This window comes from Ipomoea triloba, chromosome 3 (assembly GCF_003576645.1).
Source record: "Ipomoea triloba cultivar NCNSP0323 chromosome 3, ASM357664v1".
Lineage (NCBI taxonomy): Eukaryota > Viridiplantae > Streptophyta > Magnoliopsida > Solanales > Convolvulaceae > Ipomoea > Ipomoea triloba.
In genome coordinates this window covers 9,775,956-9,800,303 of record NC_044918.1, presented here as the reverse complement: position 1 = coordinate 9,800,303, position 24,348 = coordinate 9,775,956, and the positions used below count along the sequence as shown (strand labels likewise).

The 24,348-nt window shown below is 30.9% G+C and overlaps 1 protein-coding gene across 1 annotated transcript; it reads left to right on the top strand.

Moving 5' to 3' along the window:
* Positions 1–16,638: 16,638 nt before the first annotated feature.
* LOC116012604 (probable WRKY transcription factor 50) lies at positions 16,639–22,694 on the top strand. Its single transcript, XM_031252180.1, has 3 exons — positions 16,639–16,878; positions 17,244–17,390; positions 22,354–22,694. The coding sequence occupies exons 1-3, from the start codon at positions 16,673–16,675 to the stop codon at positions 22,568–22,570; spliced, it is 570 nt and encodes a 189-aa protein (XP_031108040.1). The 5' UTR covers positions 16,639–16,672; the 3' UTR covers positions 22,571–22,694.
* The last annotated feature ends 1,654 nt before the right edge of the window (positions 22,695–24,348 follow it).

Here is a 24,348-nt window from a genome sequence, read left to right as displayed (position 1 = left end):
CAGCCTGGAGCCGAAGCGGTAATCTTCTTCTTTTATTTATTTATTATTATTTTTTCAAATTTTGTTGTTTAAATTTATGAAAGTAGAATAAAAAAATATTTTTTTTAATATAATAACCTCCTACATCAGCAAACTAGAAGGTAAACAAGTCATTTTGGTTTAATTGCATTATTTTACATTGTTTATGAATCCAATTTGTATTTTTTCTTTTGAGTTTAATCGTCTAATTGCATTTCCGTGTATAGTTTGATGGCTTATTTGAGCCTTATTCTAATTATTCATATGTTTTTCTTTCAAGTACTTGAGCCTCCTCTAAGGGTGTGTTTGGCTGGTGGGTTTGGGCATAAGGTATGGGTATTAAAGTGATTGTTATTGTTTGGTTGATAGGTTTTAGAATACTAGGTTTGGAATACCCCATTAATTGAAAAACTCATACCTTAATAAAAAAAGGGTTTCATTTCCCTTCCTCATTTCTTCTCCAACTATTAATAATCATTCTCATTCCCCCCTACCACCAAACATGCAAAACACTTTCACCAAAATCCATTACCATTATCAAGTATTTGATACCCATACCGATTCCGATTCTCATGTGTGAACCAAACACGCCCTAAAAATTATTCCCTTCAATGTAGTTGTTCAAGCATGATTAATGATACATCTACAGAAACAAAGGAAAATCTTACTTTCAAGTAAACGTTTCTACTATTTCACAAGATTAGGAGTTGTTAGGTAGACAGATTGAAGACACTACTACAGAAAACACCTTTAACGTCAGTTTTTTAGCACTTTTAACGTCGGTTAAAAATCGACGTCGATTTGACAAACGTTGTATATAAATGATACGACGTCGGTTGTAAAACAACCGACGTCGTATGTATTTTTTATTTTTAGAAATAAATATGTTAGTATTGTTATTATTATTATTATTATTATTTGCTCTATAGTCATGTATTTGTGGTTGTAACTTAGTCTACGTTAATAGTCCTGTAGAATAGGAGAGGTTAGTATCCTACTCAAATAGGACTCTCACTTTGTGTAATCTGTTGTTGAATGAACTGATTCCTACTCTAATCTGGTATCAGCTAGCGATAGGTTAGGGACCTTAATTGTTTTTCGATCACTTTACCGTTCCTCTTCCCGATTTTCCGATGGCCGCAACAAATCCCGATCCTTCAATCACCGCCGTCAACCCAGCCCCTCCAGTCGCTGCACCTGCAAACAATCCCAACCCTCTCGCACAAGCTCATCACTTTGTCTCCCTAAAACTCACAAATCACAATTATCTATTCTGGCGGACTCAATTAATTCCGTTTCTCCGGGGGCAAAATCTGCTCGGCTACATCGACGGCGGCATCCCCTGTCCTTCCCCGACGATCCCAGCTCCGGCGGCTGATGGCTCCTCCGCTACCCCGGCTATCCCTCCGGCGGCAAATCCAGCGTATCACACATGGGTTCAGCAGGATCAGTCGCTGCTTTCGATGCTCATCTCGTCACTCTCCGACGAGGTTATGCACCTCGCCGTTGGCTGGACCACCGCCAAGGAGGTGTGGGACTCCATCATGTCGGCTCTCGCTTCATCCACCCGAGCACGGTGCCTGAGTCTCCTCGGGCAGTTCCAAACGTTGAGGCAAGGCAATGCAACGCCGGCAGATTATTTCCACATTGTTACACCGACTGTCAACTACGTTCAAGATTAGAGACCTGGGCACTCCGAGTTTCTTTCTCGGTATTGAGACTATTTCGGTAGCTGAGGGTTTTATGTTGTCTCAGCGACGCTACATGAAGGATATCCTCATACGTGCGGGAATGGCTGACTACAAGCCACTATCTACTCCGGCAGCTATCACACAGTCTACTACGCCGTCTTCTGACTTGTTTGATAATCCGACTCAGTATCGACGTCTGGTTGGGGCCCTTCAGTATTTAACTATTACACGTCCTGATCTCTCATATGCAATTAACCGTCTTTGTCAGTTCATGCACTCTCCCACGGTTGATCACTGGGTCTGTTGAAACGGGTTCTTCGTTATGTTAAAGGCACTCAGGATTACGCTCTGCGTATTTCTGCCTCGGCGTCTTCCGAGATACATGCTTACTCTGACTCTGATTGGGCCGGTTGTCCAGTTGATAGAAAATCCACCAGTGGCTACGCGGTATTCTTTGGTGACAACCTTGTTTCCTGGCTCTCACGGAAACAGCGTACTGTTGCACGATCTTCTATAGAGGCCGAATACAAAGGCCTAGCTGATGTCTCGGCTGAGGTGACCTGGGTTGTGTCGCTACTCCGTGAGCTCGGTTTCCACTCCGGGAAACCTGCGACTTTATGGTGTGACAATCTAGGGGCAACCTATCTAGCAGCCAACCCGGTGTTCCATGCTCGCACCAAACACGTAGAAATCGACTATCACTTTGTTCGAGACAAAGTTGCGTCTGGTGACTTCGTTGTCAGCTTTGTGTCTACGAAGGATCAGCTTGCGGATATCTTCACCAAACCATTACCGGGTCCGAGGTTTTAGGCTTTACGAGGCTAGCTCCATGTTGCTGCGCTACCACTTAGAGCTTGAGGGGGTGTGTTAGTATTGTTATTATTATTATTATTATTATTATTTACTCTATAGTCATGTATTTGTGGTTGTAACTTAGTCTACGTTAATAGTCTTGTAGAATAGGAGATGTTAGTATCCTACTTAAATAGGACTCTCACTTTGTGTAATCTGTTGTTGAATGAACTGATTTCTACTCTAATCAAATAAACGACATTGGTTATCAAGGAAAACCGACGTCGTTTATTATAAAAAAAAAAAAAAAGGATATGACGTCAGTTTTTTGGGAAAATCGACGTCATATCATATATTAAAAAATAAATAAATAAACAACGTCGGTTTTTAGGCAAAAACCGAAGTCGTTTTATTTTTTAAAAAAAAATTTATATACGACGTCGGTTATACGAAATAAACGACGCCGTATGTAATTTATTTATTTTTTTAAACTAATAAAGGACATCGATTTTTGCTTAAGTTAGCATTTTTTCTCTCTCATTATTATATGACTACTTTAACCAATTAAGGAGCACTAATTTAAAAATATGCATTGGACATTGATTTAATCGCGCAACGCGCGTGAGATAACTAGTACAATGTATAAGAAAGAACATCAATCGGAGAGATTGGTACAATTGTAACAGAGTCAATAGTACTCAAAAAAATAAATTACTACTGAAAATTTATGACTTTTTCATCAAGTAGAGAGTAGAGAGTAGAGACGTTATAGGGTCTTCACCTTTCGTTATTATGCAAAAGTCGTTATTGAATTCGCAGCAGCCGTGGTCGTGTGGTATATATACAAAGTCTAATGTTATATTATTCAAAATCGACGCACGTGAATTGAATGGGGCGAATACCATAAGAGAAATGTTAACTGTTATCTTATTTTATTATTAGAAAATAAATGGTTAAATAGGGCCCTAAGCATACTTAAAAGGTCGATCAATTAGGCCTTTAAATTTTTAAAAGTTATAATTAAGTCTTTAAACATATTATTTTAGAGTGATTAGGCACAAAAACCGGTTGATGACCTGTGATTATAAATCACTAAGATTTGGCGAAATTCTGAAAATATTTTGGCTAACCAGTCGCGCGCATTGCCTTCTCTGGCGAAGGAGAGACGACCAGTTTGGTCGCCTTCTGACATTAGCGACTGTTTTGCCGATGTTTATTGCCAGGATATTGTCAGAATTTCGTCAGAGGTTCGCCAAAATCTTAGTGACCTATTATAGGTCACCAACTGATTTTTGGACCTAATTGCACTAAAATAATATGTTTAAGGGTTTAATTGCAACTTTTAAAAGTTTAAAGGCCTAACTGATTTTTTGAGTAATGTTCAGGGGCTTATTTGACCATTTTCCTTAATTACTATTATTATTATTATTATTATTATTATTATTGAAATAAAAAAAACATTATTATTTATGTTATCAATTTTATTACAAAATGGCTAGAATCACCGTAAAAGAGATTTTTTATTTATTTATATTAATATAATTCTATAATAATTTTTAGAGCTTCTCTGGTGCCAACTTGTCGGGTAAGCGCGGTGCACCAAATCTATCTATACTATATATAAAAATAAAATCCTCCTATTTCGTTTTCTCGCTCAAACTTTTGTAGTCAATTAATTAAATATTTTATTGGTCAAATAATTAATAAAGCTTATTTGGTAAGAAAATGTAAAATCAAATTAACTAATATCTATTAATTGGTAATATTATTAGGGCGGTTAACGAACCGAACATAAACGAACGTAGGCTGTTCGTGTTCGTTTGTTAAGGATTTTGGGGTGTTCGTGTTCGTGTTCGTGTTCGTTTGTTAAGGGTTTTGAAAATCCTGTTCGTGTTCGTTTGTTAAGCGTTCGTTAGTGTTCGTTAACGTTCGTGAACATGTTCACAAACGTGTTCGTTAACGTTAACGAACACGTTCGTGAACATGTTCGCAAACGTTAACAAACACGTTCACAAACATGTTCATTTACATTCATGAACACGTTCGTGAACACTTAATAACCAAACACTTGCACATGTTCATGAACACATTTGTTCGCGAACAATAAATAATCTGCATTCACATCTTCACGAACAATTTTATATATATATATATAAACATGTTCGCGAACATTATTAAACGAACACTAAACGAGCTTGTTCGCGAACACTACTAAACGAACACAAACGAGCTTGTACACGAACACTACTAAACAAACACAAACGAGCTTGTTCGCGAACACTTAGCAAACGAGCTTACCACTGTTCAGACTCTATTCGTTTATTAACCGAGCTCTATATTTTGTTTGTTAATGTTCGTTTACCTTAATAAACGAACATAAACGAACGCTTACCGAGCTCGAACACGAGTAGTTTGTCGAAAGCTCTGTTCGCTAACAGCCCTAAATATTATTTCTATATTATATTCAAGTATCAATACTATTAATAAAAAAAATTAATAAATCTTAACTGGTAACAAAATTTTATTTACCAAAATCCTGAGAATAATTAAACCATTATAATTGTGAGAATAATGGAAACAAATTCTGCGTAATAAATAAGAAAATTCCTTGAAATTTCTGCGTAATTTTATAAGAAATAATAATTTATTAATTATTATTTACACCAATAATAATATTTCAAATACTTATCTATACTTCTATATCTATACTACTATTAATAAAAATAAAATCATCTTTTGAGAAGTTTTTGCCCAAAAAATAGTAAAGATAAATGAAAAAAAAAACAGATATTACTAATTGATTGAAAATATAAAAAGATCCTAGTGGAAAAAGAAACGGAAAATATGTAGATTGGAAAAGGAAAATGATATTACTAATTGACTGAAAATTATTTAAAGACTTAAAAAAATTAGTTACACTTTTCTTTTGAAAAATTATACAAATTTATAATTCTCACCTTCTCTACCTATAAATACATTCTTCATTTTGCACTCTCCCCCCTCTTCCCATGTTGGTGACTCTCTCATTCACTTCTTTCATTGCCCAGTAAGAAATCATATTACAACTTTATAAATTGACATGTAATATGCATTATTATATAATAGTTGACACTATATTTACTTTTTAAATTATTTCTCCTTTATTTTTCTATATTTATTTTAATAATAATATAATTGTCTAAATCATATTACAATATCACTTTATGGTAATAATTAATTACCATAGTAGGAAGCTGCCGTAAACCACCGCGAGAACGCCAAGGTCTTCACCGATCTGGCGGTGTGCAAGGAGAAATCCATGTAGTTGTAGGAGGAAATCCACATGTCGAGTACGTGGAAGTGGGGGCGAAACTGAAAAACGGGATTCGTGTGGATGAAGCAAAAGAAGGCAAATGAGCACAAATTTAAGAAGATCGGGGTTCATATGGATGAAATCAATGTTTCCTATAATATATTCTATATTTGATTTCGAAGTAATTATTAAATTTTATATTAATTTGCCTTTACCTAAGATATTGAATGGCATATCTTTTGTATGCTTTCAACTTCTTATTCTTTTTTATCTCTTTCTTAATGCCTAATAATTCACATAAATAATTATTAATAATTGTAAATTTAAATTAGGTAATTATTAATAATTAATTACTAAGGAAAGTATAATTTATTTTGTACTGTGGACACATTATTTTTAATAATTTTGATTTAATTAAATTATACCTTAATTATAAAAATCATATCTAATAATTTTAGTATTACACGGGACACAATAATTACCATAAATCTACTATACTAATAAGAGCCAAAGTAAGTTAAGCCTATAATGGGTAGATCTCTTAATTTATCCTTAATTATTATGGAGTATTATCCGTTAAGTTTTCCGTTAAATATTACATTTTCTGTTAATAACTTAATATTATTCCGTTAACTTTTAACTTACCCATTAATTTCTATAAGTAAGGTCTCAGGTTCAAACCTCATCCCAATCAAAGTTGGCATAATATGTTAGAGTATATTATTCAAAAGTAAGTAATTCACTCTATTACTTTTATTAAATTAAATAAATTAGTAGTTATAACAAAAAAAAAATACATATGCATTTCTTTAATTTATAATTTGATGTCTACAATGTCTTTATTCAAAAAAAAAATATTCATTATCAAAAAATCTAAAAAGAGATATAATTTCATTAGTTATATTGTCTATATTTTCTACAATACAATGATTCCGTACCTTCAAATTTATTAATTAAATATACTTACTACATTGTTCATTGTTTTTTTTACACTATCTTGTAATTAAATATCAAAGTTATACTAAAAAATAATGTTATATATTTATTACCAAGTATTATATATGTTAATAACATGAAATTTAAAAAAAAAAAAAAACAGTTTGAAGCCAATCATATTAAACACTTATATGGAGGATTTGTTGACAAAGAAGACATTCTAATAACCCAATAAATTGATTTAAAACTCATTATTAAAAATGTCAATGTAGGGCAATAGAACATTGTGACACACTTGATGCATTGAAAAGATGCTAAGACTACAACATTGTTGGAATCAATCTTGATAACAAAAATAATTGGTATATAGCCAATGTTTAAAAATGTTTATGTACGAAGTGGCAAACTATTTAACTGTATACATTGTGATGAAAAGGCAACAGTGAATACTCCAAGATTATTATCAAATTAAAAAGAATTAAAAAAAAAAACACACACACACACATACACACACACAAAAAATCAAGTACTATACTCATTCATACTAATTTCAAAAATATGAACTTCAAAATAAACATGTGCAAAATGGATGTAGAAACTGTTGATGAAACTAGACATATTGCAGCATCAGTATTTGGACTACCTGCAAAGCTATTGTTGTTACTATCAAGTAAACAAGTTATGAAACTAGAACAAAATGAACTACTTATTAACCTTCTACAAATATAATAAATATTAATATTTTGTTCAATACTTTCATATGAGAATGTACGGCACACATCTCACAGCACATGAAACATGTATGGGGAAAAACTACCACTTAAATATCAATAGGCGCTTGCAAGACTAAGAGATTATACTACAACTAAGATCTCAGTAATATATACAAACACAACGAGACAAATCCACAACTTCTTGCATCATAATCTCATTGCATGACGTTGCCCTTCATACTACCACAATAACTCAATTGCATATGACACATTACCAAATACCAATAAATAAATTAAAAAAAAAAAGAAGAAACAAGTACTGAAGATAAAGGCAATAAGAATGCTACTCGAAAGAGAATTAAAAAAGTTTAGAGAAATTCAAATGAAAAACTAGTATTTATTTATACTATCATTTTTAGACTAAGTATTTAGATTAGCGTTTTTACAAAATTGTAAATATTTATTTTAGTGGAAATTATAATCATTTTTTCATATATTATCTTGCATTCATAAACTTTGAATTACCGATTTAAATAAACAAATTCAACATTTAATTACATATGCATGAACATCTCCTATATAATTTTGCATTGATATACTTTGAAATACTTATAATAAACATTGGCATTATCTCATTCGCGCAATGCGCGTGAAAACTAGTAATGTTTAATAATGGTCAATTTGTATTAAGCAATAAAATTAATAGTTAATTTTTAAGTCAATTATAAAATCTTTTATTCTGTGGGCACATTATTTTTAATTATTTGGATTTAATAATATTGTATCTTATTTATAAAAAAAAATCTAAAATAATATTTTTAGTACTACGGATGTGACTAAGAAATATTTTAATTATTACTAATAAAATTAATAGATATTTAACTTGATAATAAAAAGTCTTCAAATGTACAAATTATAGTAGCATAAGAATCAATTAGTAAGACATTATAATAGGCAATCTAATTAATAATTTACTTTTTAAATTATATTCTCTTTTTAATAATTAATGAATATTTTTCTAAAGTATATACACAAAGTATACTTATCAATATAGAATTAAAAGTGCCCCCCACACACACACACATATGCGCGCTAGTATTTACGCTTGTGCTTTGCACGGAACGGATTTGCTATAATATGTTAAGAATATTTAGATCGATATACAATTATGTAAATTATAACATCGGATATTATATAGTGCAATTGAATAATTGAGTTTGATCAATTATGTTTTCTGATGCTATCATTGCTTGAATTTGAGCAAATAATTGCCCAATTAATAGCCAACGTGTATATATATGAATCCGATGCTGAAACTTTAGACATTTTATATATCAATGTTTATGATTTGTATTAATTGGGCTAATTAATTATCTCGTTGTCTAGCAACTCAGTTATAGAAATTATTTGTACGAATGATATATTTTCTATGTAGATATATAACAATTTTGTCATCTTTGTATAAAAAGAAAACATAATATAACTGTTTTGAATTACACATTATTGAAAATCTTTTTATAGACAACATTGGTAGTATATTATATATTGTTATTGTAAATTTTTATTCGTATTTTACATCACTAATGAAGTAAATTATCCAAAATTATAGATTTTTAGTGCTCTATTTCAGACTTACTGGAGTAAAATATCTAAGACCTTAGTACTTTATGATTATAAGATATTTCTAAAGCAGGTATGTATATATTAGCTCTGCTTTCTTTTAAGTGTATAGATTAACCTTATTTCATGAATGTTTGATTTGTGGACATGTTTTATTTGTTGTGTATTTTACTATTTTTGCCTAACAGTTGGGCTATATAATGTGTTAAGAGTTATAATTCTACCTTTTTTTTTAGTACTACTGACTCGATTACAATGTAGTATCTGTTCATAGCTTCTTTCTCAACCTACTAAAGCACAAAGAGTCAACAATTGCCTCCACTGAGGTAATTTTTTTAACGTGTTATAGTTAGAGTTCTTAGAATAAGATAATGATTTTGCAAATAATATAGTAATCGGATGAAAACTGTTTAGCTTGGAATAATTGGATAAACTAATTTATTTATTAACACTTTTTTTTTAAAAAAATACATTTAATTCATTCCTATATACAAAATCTACATAAAAACATACAAAAAACCTTAACAATTGTGCTCTATACAATTACAGCTATCATGTTTTGTAGTGTCTATAGTTGTCAACCTTTCCCAAAATACTTGTTGTCCTATTACCTATGAATTCATACACAACTGAAATAAAAATCCGTAAAGCACCTAAGTAGAAATCATATATTCGTTTATCAGTATGTCTGCAAGAATATTATTTAAACATTTAACAACAAATAAAGTACTAATTGTCTAACATTTTACTTGTGATGTTGTCAAACCCAACAATTCAGTACATTCCTGTCCAAAATTAGGAATGGTGCATTACATTTCACATTAAAACCCCTCCCCCCCTTAATTTCATCCTATACCTACAAACATCCTCCTGCCAACTCTATATTACATTCATTACATCTATGCAAATCATCTGTTGGTATAAGTTTTTGGTTACAACCTATAAACTTGCAAAAAAAGATTACACCAATCATGATCGCTCGCTATACAAACAATCATTGTAGGAACCACATAATCACCATAGTGCAGAAAATAGTGTGTGAACAGTGTAAAAAAAAAAAGAAGAAATAGTTTGCAGGGTGTAGGATGTAAAAGAATACAAACATCATTCAACGTTATTCAAAAACTTCTTCAACAAAAATCCACAAATACTTGACCAAAAAACAATAGTCGTCAAAAATAAATTCAAACTTCTTTTAATACAACTTAAAAACTATTTCATCAAAGTTCCAAAAGTAGTCCACCAAATAACTCAAAACCTTATGCAATTTCAAGGTTTCTCGAACTTTGCAATAAATTTGACATTCTTCCCCACATTTGATAAAAATGAATCATCCAAGGTATGTTTAACGTTGTGGTTGGAAAATCTAGATTCAATAATATCAATTTTAACATAATTTTTGGGTTGTTTATTTACTTGTGTGATGACCTCACCACCAGAAGATAATTACTTTAGAAAAAACAATAAGTGTGTATAATTTTTTTGTCTAATATTTACCAAGTTAAAAGAATAAAATATAAAAATAGTTTATTAGACAACGTACAATAATATATGAGAAGGGAAATTACCACAACATCATACAATTGACTAATGACACCAAGATAAAAGTACACACCTCAAGAGTATCGTACAATTGACTAATGATGCGGATATTCAGTGTCTCATTGTTTATCTCATCTGCTATTGTTGATGTACTAAGTGAAACCTTTGGTGTAGGATTCACTTCCAAACTTATAATGAAATTTAAGATTTTAGAAATTATTTACAAAACTATAAATATTGTTAAATATTCAAATTTAGTAATAGTTAATGTTTGAAAAAAAAAATACGTACAATAATTTGAAATCATGAATTTGTTGATAGCTATTATCCATCACAAGCTTAGTAGCACCAAATGTATTAGTAATTGAAACATCACCTAATCATTAAGATAACAAAGGTTAATGACATAGGATGTTGTTTTAAGTCTTAAATAAAAAATCATGTACTCCGTAATATATTTAGAAAGCATAACAAGTCAAGATAAATTTTGATACTTATCATTATATATCTTTGCACGACATATTTGTATTATCAAAACAACAGTTTCAGGGTATGAGTGGTTCACAAGTGAGAGCAATAAATCAACATATTAGTCCCAAAAAGTACACCTTAAAGATTTATCCCTGTATAGAGTACAATAAAGCATAGTTGTTTTAAGAAGTAATAAGATAGAAAATTAATACAACTATATAATATGAAAAATAGAATTTAAACATGATTTACTCATGATCTTGAATAACAATCTCCATGAATCTTTTCTCTCGGCCATTAACTAATGCAGTGCAGGGTGATTGCATAGACACAATAAAGTCAATCAAATCTATTTTAATAAATACATAATTGTGAATGAGTAAATGTGACAACATACGATAAAAGATGAAATTAACATATATACTTAAAAAAATATTACCAAATAACTCCGAAGAAATGATCTCTTCTAATTTAAGTTGGGCAAAATCTTTGAATTTATAGATGTTGTTTGGGAAACTATTATTTGCGTGATCAATCACTTTTATACCCGCATGGAACTGAACATGTATTTGTGTTGGGTGGTTTTGAATGACATAGAATTGTTGGAGACAATGAAGTTTTTAATCGCATATAAAGAACCCTTATTGAGCATACACTTAAATTTTTCAACATGTTCTTGTGTGAATGCCAAGTGTATACGCATATCTTGATATATTAATTAATTAAAAATTTTCAATGAATAAACAAAAAAAATAGACAAAACTTTGAATGATCGTACAGTTTTTGCTTTTTTTTTTTTTTTTTTTTTTTATTATAGGTAGGGGTACAATAAAAACAAAAAACTATTACAAATTTAAAACAAGCATATCAAATCATCCAACTATAAATGATAATAGTAGAGGAATTTAACATAATTCTAACAACATCCATCATATCTAAAAACATAATAAGTCTCAATCCAGGTTATACCCCTGGTTTATGTCCGTTTTTTCCGTTAATTTTTGTTGTACCTTATGCTATAAAAGTTGTACTACATAATTTTTTGGACAGAAATATCCCTACCGTTATAACTTTTGTTATCTTTTCACATTATAATTACCATGCACATGCATACACAATATTTTTTCTTACATTCTTCAATGGTAAGTTTGAATTCATTTATATTTTAATTAAATATTACCATAGTTATATTTAATAATTTATCATTTCTATAATTCTCTATCTTTACATATATATATATATATATATATATATATACACACACACTATTATTTAATTTAAAAGTATTAATATTATAAATGAGCAGCAACATAATGCATTTGCAGTTGAATTGAGACAAGATTTTTGGATATCAATCTATGAAAGTTGTTGAATTGAGATAGTTGAAATCAAGTATTATGTATATCCATATATGAATATGAATTTATAAAGGATATATCTCTAATTAGAAGAAGACTATATTTTTTCTCAAAAAAAAAAAAAAGAAAAGAAAAGAAGACTATATTTAAACAAATTTTATTCACTTTCAAAGACAAAAATATTGTAATACAACGTTGAGAACCATTAAAATTACAGTGGAATATATTCATCACAATGAATTTGAATTTCTTGTATTAATTTCAAATACATACACAACAAAAATTTTACTCGAATATCTATGAAACTTCGACAACTAAAAAAAAACATTATATCTATTTCAAAATGATTTACTAATTAGGTTTAAATATTGGGCACAAGTCTTCGCACAAAGCGCGTAGAAAAAACTAGTATGATTATAAAAGACAAACTTGTGCATAGGAATGGAATTTAGTTGATGTTAAAAAAGGTTATTTTGACCAATATATAGTAAGTGAAGTAATGCATAAAAAACACTTTCATCATAATATTTGGTATTAATATTTGAGATTTTGCCTTTTATTATTTTTATAAAAAGGAACATTAACCAAGAAAGTGGTCATTAAAATCTTACCGAATATGTCGTGCATAAGAATTACTATATCTTAGAGGAAAATACAATACATGGAAAAAAATTAAATGAAACATTTAACAGTAAATAACAATAAATAATACATCCACATTTCAAGAATAGATTCTAAGGTTGTTGTGGTATATTGGCAGTAACAGGTTCTTGCCAATATATAGTTACAGCTCATTTTAAAATGCAATATGTTTGTTGGCTTGGGTTTTAAATTTCATAAGAAAATTTCATTTTGTACAACATGTAGTTCTGTTTAGATAAGAAGGTTGATTTCTTTTCTAGTGGTCTATTGTTATTTGTATACTTATAGATATGATAACATGTACTTAGTCACTGACTTCTTATAGATATGTGGTAGGTGCATCTATAAAAAGAAAGTAAACTCTAAATTGTTTTTAATATTTTATAATTCTGGATATCATCAGCACACATCAGTGAATTTTTCAATTAGTGGTGTACTAAAAACACAATCTTTATGAACTTTTTTTCCTTTTTGTCATACAGTTATTGTTCATTTTAAAATGCATTATGTTTGCTGGCTTGATTTTTAAATTTCATGGTCACTAATTTCTATTTACATGCACTATTCTACAATGACATTATCTTCCTCGTGGAACTTGCATCCATTTACAAATCCCCAAGAGTTTATGTTAGAAAATTCAACAAACTCTTGAAGGAAGGGAAAATCTACAATATTCACAATTTTATTGTGCAAACGTGTCGCATGACGTTTAAGTTGTGTGACCATAAGTACATTATGAAAGCGATCCACAACACTTTGATTATCGTTATGGGTGAAGATGAATCTAATCTTTCCAAACACATGTTCAAACTCAAGGATTTTGGATTGTTGAAGACTATCGGAGGAGTGTATAGCAATAAGCTAATTGGTAAATTCTTCTTAAAATTTTGTTCTTTACTAGATGTGTTTTCATTTCATTTTTATACTATATTTCTAATAGTATATTCATGACTGATAATTTTAAATCTGTTGTTTGGTTTTAGCAGATTTGATTGGTCTTGTAGTTTCTATTACTGAGCCAAAAGTTATCTAAGTTAATTCAAATCCCGCCAAAGGTTGATTGATTTTGTCATTGAAGATTCTCGGTATGTATTTGTTTAGATGTTCTTTTGATTTGTTTAAGTATAAACTGAGGCCTCATCACGTTCATTGTTATTTTCACTCAAGGGGACTCGGCTCACAATTACCTTGTGGGACGAACACGTGGATTCTGTGTTGCCTTACTATAATGCTGATTTGGCAGATCCACTGATCATTATACTACAGTTGTGTACAACCAGGATGAATGATGGTAAGTAATTACCTACCTAGTGGCAGACATAAATTTATTTGATTCGATTATAACTATTTAAAATTGTTTATCATATTAGATAGTGAGGTTAGGATATCTAGTTTCCTACTTGCAACAAAGATTCTGTTAAACTATGAATGCCCTGATTTCCCCAATTTCAAGGAGAGGTATCCTGACATTTCACTTTTTGTCACTCTGTATTATATTTTATTTCAAACACGTTTGAAGATTACGGGTAATTCGTCGTTTAGATCAGTATGCCTAAGTTCTTGACTCCAATATGGAGTATAAGTTCAAGTTCAAGAATTATTGGATCTGGATCATTGGAAGCTTTATCATGTGAAAATGTCACAATCACTTCTTTGAAGGATATTTATAACAAGAGGGTAAAAATCACAGGTTTAGAGTTTCTAATGAAATCATTTGAAAAGCCACCATTAATTATACTTCTCACGTATTGTGTAATTAATGTTTAGGTGGGTGAATTTTGGGTACTTTGGAGAAATTCTAGACATAAAAGGCGAATGGTACTTTAGTGCCTATAACAGTAAGGGTGTGGAAAGAAGCTTCAAGACTATGCACACAAAATGTGCTGTAAGACATGCGATAATAAACACTAGCTAGGCGGAATAATTAAGTACAAAGTGGTGATTATTGTCCTGGATGACGACCAGGATGGCCATCTTCTACTTTGGGATAATGTTTGCTCGACGCTATTAGAAGTTACTATTAGCGAGTTGAAGGAAAAGTATTCTGAAGTACGTGAATCCATATATCTTAGCAATCAACTATTCGGTTTTGAATGTATTAATATTATCCCTGTATAATATTTTTTTTTATCTATTTTGGTTGACTACCTAGGATGGTTGCATGCCCAATGAAATTGAGAGCTTGATTGAAAAGACAATGATGTTTAGGATTGTCACACGGAAGGGCCAATTTAAATATAGTGGAAACGTTGCTTTTACCGTGCTTAGAGTGAAAAAAAAAAAAAAGACGAAGCTATATATTGTGCAGACACATCAAGCCAAACTACTCAATAAATTAAAGGTGATGAAGAAACAGTGATTAGGAAACTTGCTGATGAAACTGAGTTCAATGACAATTTAGAACAAATAAGTCCTCATTAAACATGTTTCTTCCTCCTTCAATAATATTTTTTTCCACCTTACTGTTTTTAATAATTAGTTTCATCTAGCGTATACCACCACTGGAAGCTACATCTTCGTCACCCCCAGAAGTCATCTTGGTTGATTAGACCCCTTCCGAACATACAACAATCTTTTAAGAGAACAAATGTAGATTGTTCATCATCTTCAAAGGGTATGAAAAAGCCTAAGATCGAACCAAAAAATTAATTTCCTATTTCCTCACCATTAGATTGTGTTTCTCTTTTTCTTTGTCTGTGTTGGATTATTGCTGAAAAAACTTATGTTTAATCACAATCAATTATACGTGACTTTTTCGCGAGTCATCTATCCTGATGGCCTGAAGGTGTTAGCTCTAGATGAGCATGGACAAGATTCTGTTACAAAGAGATTTTCAATAATGTATAATTTGAACTAGTGATATTATGCTCTTTTTATTTTTATTATTTTTTTTTCAAAGAGCACATTTGCCAAAGTTATACAAATCGATATATAAAATCTCCAAAGTTTCAACACCGGATGCTTACATCTCCACATTAACAATTAATTCAACAATTATTTGGTCGAATTCAAACGATGATAACATCACAAAATCTAATCAATCCAAATCATCTTTTCAAGTGCACTATATAATATTTGATGTTATAATTTATATAATTTTATATTGATCTAAATATTTTTAAAATATTATAACAAATTAGTTCTATGTATTGCACGTGTGAAAATACTAGTTTCTATTAGAAGTAAATTTTTATATATTAGACGAATTAATAATGCCTTGGGCATTGAATGATTTCTCCCCATACATCACATACCATACATACATGAACGACGCCGTGGTCCCTATATATATTCGCAGGAATGGGAAGCTAACGTCATAGGTATGACCTCACTGGTGACGTCGGACAAGGATATGCCACGTAGCTCCAAGGACGAAAGCAACTTCGTCGTGTGCTCCAGGAAAGCATCTACGAAGCCTGTAATTAAAAAAAAAAAAAAAAAAAAAAAGAATAGCAATTAAAAAGACGACAAAAACAGCAGAAAATTAAAGGCGTAACAATTAACGATAAATAGAGACCCATACCCGTACGTACAGTCCCGGGAGATAAGTATAATCATATCGACGCACTATTCTGGTGTGCTCGCTCTAGAAATATAATGGAGAATTCTCAATTTCAAAACCCTGATAACGGCGGAACAAGTATTTACGACGCCGGAGTATTATTCGTCGATGCGCCGGAATACTATCTGTCCGATTATCTCCTACCGGAAAATATCCCGCCGCCGGCGGAGCAACAAACTATGGTGCCGACGGAATCTGTCGGCAGTGGATCTTCCAACCCGATTCCAACCTCCAGTAACATGCAAGTGCTATTTATTTATTTTTTGTCATATTAATTACTACCTCCGTCCGTTGTCTGGTTCGTTTAACGAGATTTGATTGAAGTAATTTTTAATCCAATTTTTCATAATATTAAGTTTAGCATTAATGTATAAAATTTATATATTTAGAAACTACATTAAGAGTACTATTAAACACAAAAAATTAAATTTAAAAATAATAAAAGATTACTAAAAAAAATAAGTAAAGAAGAAAGAGTTAGTTTGACCAATGAATAGTAGATAGGACAGGTAAAATGTGACAGAGGGAGTAATTTTTTTTGGGTAGTATATAATTATTTAAAATGGTAGTGGTTTAAAAAAAATAAAGATATTTGAATGTATGCAGAGAATACAAAAATAGGACGAAGAAGAAAATGGAGCGGACAAAGTCTAGGATTGCATTTAGAATTAAAACTGAACTAGAAACTCTGGATGATGGATTCAAATGGAGAAAGTACGGCAAGAAGATGGTTAAGACCAGTCCGAATCCCAGGTATAATATACTCCCTCTGTCTCATTTTACCTGTCTTACTTTCCTTTTTAGTTTGTCCCAAAATGTTGTCCTCTTTCCAAAATTGAGTATCACCATCATTCTATTTTTCCCAATCTACCCTTATGACTTTTGCTTTCTTTATTGCTTTTATTTCTAAAAGTGAAAAAGTTGGGGGCATAATTGGAAAACACATCACATTTACTTTAATTTCTTAAAAAGCGTGCGAAAAACAAATGAGACATCCAATTCCGGACGGAGGGAGTATCATTTAATCACCTTTAATTTCTACTTTTTTTTTTCACACACACACACATATATGCACCAATCTAATATTCCAAAAAAAGAGTATATTAGACATCTCACGAATATATACCACACAAATAATATATATATATATATATATATATATATATATATATATATATATATATATATATCATGGTTGAAAATATCGCTAGGCGCTCCCCGAGCGCCTAGCGCCTAGGACGCCTAGCCGGGGATTAATGGGCGCTTAGGCGTCCGTGTATTTTTTCATTTTATTTTTTATTTTTTAAAAATTTGTTTAAGTATTTTTAATTTTTTAAAGACTAATAATTATAAATTATATAATACTTTATTAGTTAATACTAAAATATTAAATATTAACCTAAAAAAATCTAAAGTTTGTACAATTTAGGATTATTTCGCTCAAAACGATGTTGTTTTGAGTGAAATAACCCATTAAAAAAAAAAGAACAATAGTTAATCGACTGACTAGAAGGCCTAGTCGGTGCCTAGTCGGTCTAGTCGATGCCTAGGCGGTCAACGCCTAAGCGGCCTAGGCGGTGCTTTGATGGCCTAGGCGGTCGCCTAGCCGGCCAGCCGCCTAGACCACCATTTAATGTGATACGCTAGGCGGTCGACCAGCGCCTAGCGCCTAGGCGTGGATTAATCGGCGCCTATGCGGGATTTTTGCAACACTGATATATATATATATATATATATATATATATAGATATATATATATATATATATATATATATATATATATATATATATATATATATATATATATATATATATATATATATATATACTTTTCATTTATATTCTTTATATTATTTGATTTATGAGAAAATTCAGAACTGCTACTTATAGAATTTCTTATATAATATGTTTGCCCTAGAGTAGATTATATTGTTGCTTACGGGAAGAAATGCATACTCTTCCAAAATAAGCTTTCGAGTTTGAGTCTTATAAATGGCCGGACTAAGCTAATAGATAATGCTACAAATGCTACAAATTTCTTCTAAACGATTATAGTTGGTTAATGATTTAATTATACATAAATTAATCAAAATTCAAAAATAATTAATGACTATTATTGAAAGTTATAATGCAAAAAAAAAAAAAAAAAACAAAACAAAACAAAACAAAGAAATTTAAAAGCGTGTAATTATATATAGATGCCTGGTCGGCCTCATTGACCATCTAATAACAGGAAAATTTAACAGATTTAGCTCAGTGATTCATTGACAATATTTGAAAGAAGAGACTAAAGTTCAAAATTTGACAGTAGCAGTGTAAGGATTATACTCAATGTAGACAGATCCCTTTTGTGCATGAACTATTGAATTATCATGATTTTATCTCCTCCCACATCATGTCAGGGTGTGAGACTGTGAGGATCTTTAGGATTGAGAATTTAACCTCTTGGGAGGAGAAAATACGAACTCTAATAATGGAGGTGATAAATGATGGATCGGAGATCGTTCAGTGTTCTAATACCTCTTAGGTCTTAGCAGCCTTTGGCTTTGCCCTACATACACTAACTAGTACCTACACATTCTTAGCCGTGGGATACCACCTATATTATTATATCATATATGGAGCCCCATCTCACTTTATTACGTTAATTTTTTTCTTTTGAGAAATATTATTTATCGTGTTTATACTAAATTGTTTTGTTATTATAATAATCATCTTAAAGTATTATTATACATTTTGAAGGATATGATAATATTATAAATAATGTGTATTAACAAAGATAATGTTTGTATATAATTATATGAGTGGGAATTCATAATATAATATATATACGCTTCGGTGGAGAGATAGATATTGAAATATATTCTTATTCATATATTCACCCTAGCATATATTAGTTAATATATAAAGTTGTGTGTATATATGGATTGTGACTCCCAAGCTAGGTTGCAATCAGGTGGTGGCCCTACCAATATATTAAGTTGATGATGGCCACAGGCAAATAATCTTTGTACATTGCAATTATCTTTGGATTTTTTTTTAAAGAGTAAAAATATCAATTGTATCCAATTATCTTGAGGTCAGGGACCTGATTTTCTCCCTCTATAAATACGGGAATGAGGATAGATTTTAGGGAATTAGGACATGGAAGGGGTTTGGATATATATAAGATTGTGTTCAAATGAGAACGGTGCGCCCAGGAGAGAACTAAGGTGCATGAATGTTAACAAGGTAAATTATTTGGACTTGTGAGTGATAGGTGCACAAGTGCATGTAAAATGCATGTATTACATGTGCAAGTAAAATTTACATTGAGCATCAATACTAAGTGCACCTAACGTTATAACTAGTTGCACCTAATGGTATAATTAGTTGCACCTAGGTGCACGAATGTTAACAAGTGATTTTACTTGCACTTTTTACTTGCAAATATGCACCAATCACTTGCACTTATAACACATTTACTTGCACCAAAGTTCGAGTTATTTACGAAAATGTCACCGCGTCATTTTTTAAAATTATATATGATTCGTTGATCTGGACACGTGGACGGTTGTGGATCGTTCTTATTTCTCTCCTGGACACCCGTTCTCATTAGAGCGCGCCCCTATATATATATATTAAAACCTATTGTATTGTAGAAACAATACTTTTAATTTTGATCATCTCACATTGAGTGTTATAGCAAAATTTTCAAATGTGTATGTAAGTGGTACATGTAAGAACATTAACTTCATGTAGTTGGTGTTTGAAGGTAAAGAAAATAGGTTATCGCAAATACATGATTATTTTTTTTAAATAAGTAAAAAAATATTTAAAATATAAACATTTTGTATGGTTAGGGAATTCTCGCTTTACCAAGATGGGGATTAGAGATTTTTTTTCATCCTTGGTGGAGCCTACAGGCTACAATAAGAATTGGGAGTGTGGGAGAAAGTTGAGGGCCAGAATAAAGATATGTCTCTAACTGTACCCTTCTAAGAAAGATATAGAAAGAAATTAAATATCAAAATTAGGTGAACATCAAATAGCTAGCTTAGACAGCTTAGTGGATGCGTGTAGTATTACCCCAACCCCAAGGCTCTCATGAGCTTTTCAATATAATTTTCATTAGCATTCCACTGACAAACGTTTTTCACGATTTATTCGATCAAACTAATGATTGATGCCCTATCTTGTCATGCATGCTAAAGTATTTCATATATGTGCGTTTAAAATAGAATTTATTACTGAAATGGTCTCTCAACTATTGCAAAATTATCAATTTGATTCTCGACAATTTTTTGTGTCCAATTAAGTCCCTTGACTTTGAAAAATTTAACCAATTTAGTCTTCCATTTATTTTACCATTAAATATCCGTTAAATCGGGACCAAATTGATAATTTTTCTATAGTCAAGGTACCAAATCGGTAATTAAATTTTTATTGAAATGGTTCCTTGACTATAGCAAAATTACCAATTTGGTCCCGATTTAACGGATGTTTAACGGCAAAATAAATGGAGGATCAAATTAGTTAAAATTTTCAAAGTCGATGGACTTAATTGTGCACGAAAAATTATCAAGGACCAAATTAGTAATTTCGTAGTAGTCGAGGGACCGTTTCAATAATAAACTCTTTAAAATACTATATATAGTTTATGGATAGTGCTTCCACAATTTTCTAATTAAAACTAAGAGTAACGCTATACGTGTTATTAAAGTATTTTTTGAGTATTATCCACACTATTACAGTGTAGTACTAAAAAAGAGTGTCAACAAAAATAGAGATATTTTCTTTTTTAAGATTACCACATCAAAAATTAAAAATATTAATCTTTTGCCAAATACCTTGGTATTTTATATCTAATATAATCTGTTAGGAAAAACACAGGAAAAACAATAAAGAATCAAACTACTAATCTTACATATATACTTAATTTCCTACAAGTTTCTAATCACACTATATAAACAACCTGAGTCTCAAGTAAAACTTATTGTGAGATACAAGAAGTTGACAAATTACTTGAGTTGCAACGAAATAATTCAACAATCAATGGAAAGAACAGTTATGAAAATATCTCAAAATTTTTGGGAGTTAATACTATAGATACCAGCTCTAAAAATAGGTAATAATTTAAATTTAATATTTAAATTATTCATAGACTAAATATTGTAAAAACTTTGATCAAGAATTTATTATATATTAATAAATATAATATGCATCATGAGACCTTAATTAGTTCATAGTAGACCTTTAACAAAGGACCTCCTGGTCTATTGGAGTATTGGCCAATGGTCAAAGTCTATATATGACTTCCAATTAAGATATTATGATATCTCATTCTTAAGACCTTCCTGGAATATCTTCTGATACCCTATTGCCGAGATCTTTAGGGAACTTTATGTAAATTCTCCAACATAATCTAATCTATAAAAAAAAAAAAAAAAAAAAAAATCTAAGAAGAGTGATTACATTTGTATAGTACTTTAAATGAATGACTAAATTTGTAATTATGCGAACAATTGTAGGATTAGATTACCACAATTTAATGATTGTGATTACATTTGTAACTTGAGGATAATTAAAGAACCAAAAGTGTGATTCTCCTTTATATAAAACTATATATAGATAGTAAAAATTAGTAATTTTAAGTTATTTCTTTATTCACTGAAACAAAATTTCAAAATTCAACCCATATTGATAGAAATTATATTGCGACATACATTTTCAATAGGAACTATTACAAATGTTCTAGTGGAGGATGCGGCGTTAAGAAGAGGGTGGAAAGGGACAGAGAAGATTCAAGTTACGTAATTGCAACGTATGAAGGAGTGCACAACCATGAAAGTCCATGTGTGCTTTACTACACCCATGAAATGTATCCCACACTACCTATCGGGGCTCATGAATGGGCTTTACAACCTTCCTCCTTAGCGTCGTCTTCTTTATGATAATTCTTGTGAAATTTTGGTTTAGTTTCTCTCTCTCTCCCTCTCTCTCATCCTTATTATGTAATTCTAACCGTAAACCTAGTTTTAGACTTGGTGTTATTATATATTGACTTGTTTTTATGTATATTGTCATCTCTTAAATCANCTCTAATAATGGAGGTGATAAATGATGGATCGGAGATCGTTCAGTGTTCTAATACCTCTTAGGTCTTAGCAGCCTTTGGCTTTGCCCTACATACACTAACTAGTACCTACACATTCTTAGCCGTGGGATACCACCTATATTATTATATCATATATGGAGCCCCATCTCACTTTATTACGTTAATTTTTTTCTTTTGAGAAATATTATTTATCGTGTTTATACTAAATTGTTTTGTTATTATAATAATCATCTTAAAGTATTATTATACATTTTGAAGGATATGATAATATTATAAATAATGTGTATTAACAAAGATAATGTTTGTATATAATTATATGAGTGGGAATTCATAATATAATATATATACGCTTCGGTGGAGAGATAGATATTGAAATATATTCTTATTCATATATTCACCCTAGCATATATTAGTTAATATATAAAGTTGTGTGTATATATGGATTGTGACTCCCAAGCTAGGTTGCAATCAGGTGGTGGCCCTACCAATATATTAAGTTGATGATGGCCACAGGCAAATAATCTTTGTACATTGCAATTATCTTTGGATTTTTTTTTAAAGAGTAAAAATATCAATTGTATCCAATTATCTTGAGGTCAGGGACCTGATTTTCTCCCTCTATAAATACGGGAATGAGGATAGATTTTAGGGAATTAGGACATGGAAGGGGTTTGGATATATATAAGATTGTGTTCAAATGAGAACGGTGCGCCCAGGAGAGAACTAAGGTGCATGAATGTTAACAAGGTAAATTATTTGGACTTGTGAGTGATAGGTGCACAAGTGCATGTAAAATGCATGTATTACATGTGCAAGTAAAATTTACATTGAGCATCAATACTAAGTGCACCTAACGTTATAACTAGTTGCACCTAATGGTATAATTAGTTGCACCTAGGTGCACGAATGTTAACAAGTGATTTTACTTGCACTTTTTACTTGCAAATATGCACCAATCACTTGCACTTATAACACATTTACTTGCACCAAAGTTCGAGTTATTTACGAAAATGTCACCGCGTCATTTTTTAAAATTATATATGATTCGTTGATCTGGACACGTGGACGGTTGTGGATCGTTCTTATTTCTCTCCTGGACACCCGTTCTCATTAGAGCGCGCCCCTATATATATATATTAAAACCTATTGTATTGTAGAAACAATACTTTTAATTTTGATCATCTCACATTGAGTGTTATAGCAAAATTTTCAAATGTGTATGTAAGTGGTACATGTAAGAACATTAACTTCATGTAGTTGGTGTTTGAAGGTAAAGAAAATAGGTTATCGCAAATACATGATTATTTTTTTTAAATAAGTAAAAAAATATTTAAAATATAAACATTTTGTATGGTTAGGGAATTCTCGCTTTACCAAGATGGGGATTAGAGATTTTTTTTCATCCTTGGTGGAGCCTACAGGCTACAATAAGAATTGGGAGTGTGGGAGAAAGTTGAGGGCCAGAATAAAGATATGTCTCTAACTGTACCCTTCTAAGAAAGATATAGAAAGAAATTAAATATCAAAATTAGGTGAACATCAAATAGCTAGCTTAGACAGCTTAGTGGATGCGTGTAGTATTACCCCAACCCCAAGGCTCTCATGAGCTTTTCA

Bases quoted from the DNA above. Each gene is read 5' to 3' on its own strand.
- LOC116012604 (XM_031252180.1), top strand. From the start codon at position 16,673: ATGGAGAATTCTCAATTTCAAAACCCTGATAACGGCGGAACAAGTATT. The intron at 16,879-17,243 runs GCAAGTGCTATT...GAATGTATGCAG, and splicing joins ATTCCAACCTCCAGTAACAT to AGAATACAAAAATAGGACGA. The intron at 17,391-22,353 runs GTATAATATACT...CATTTTCAATAG, and splicing joins AAGACCAGTCCGAATCCCAG to GAACTATTACAAATGTTCTA.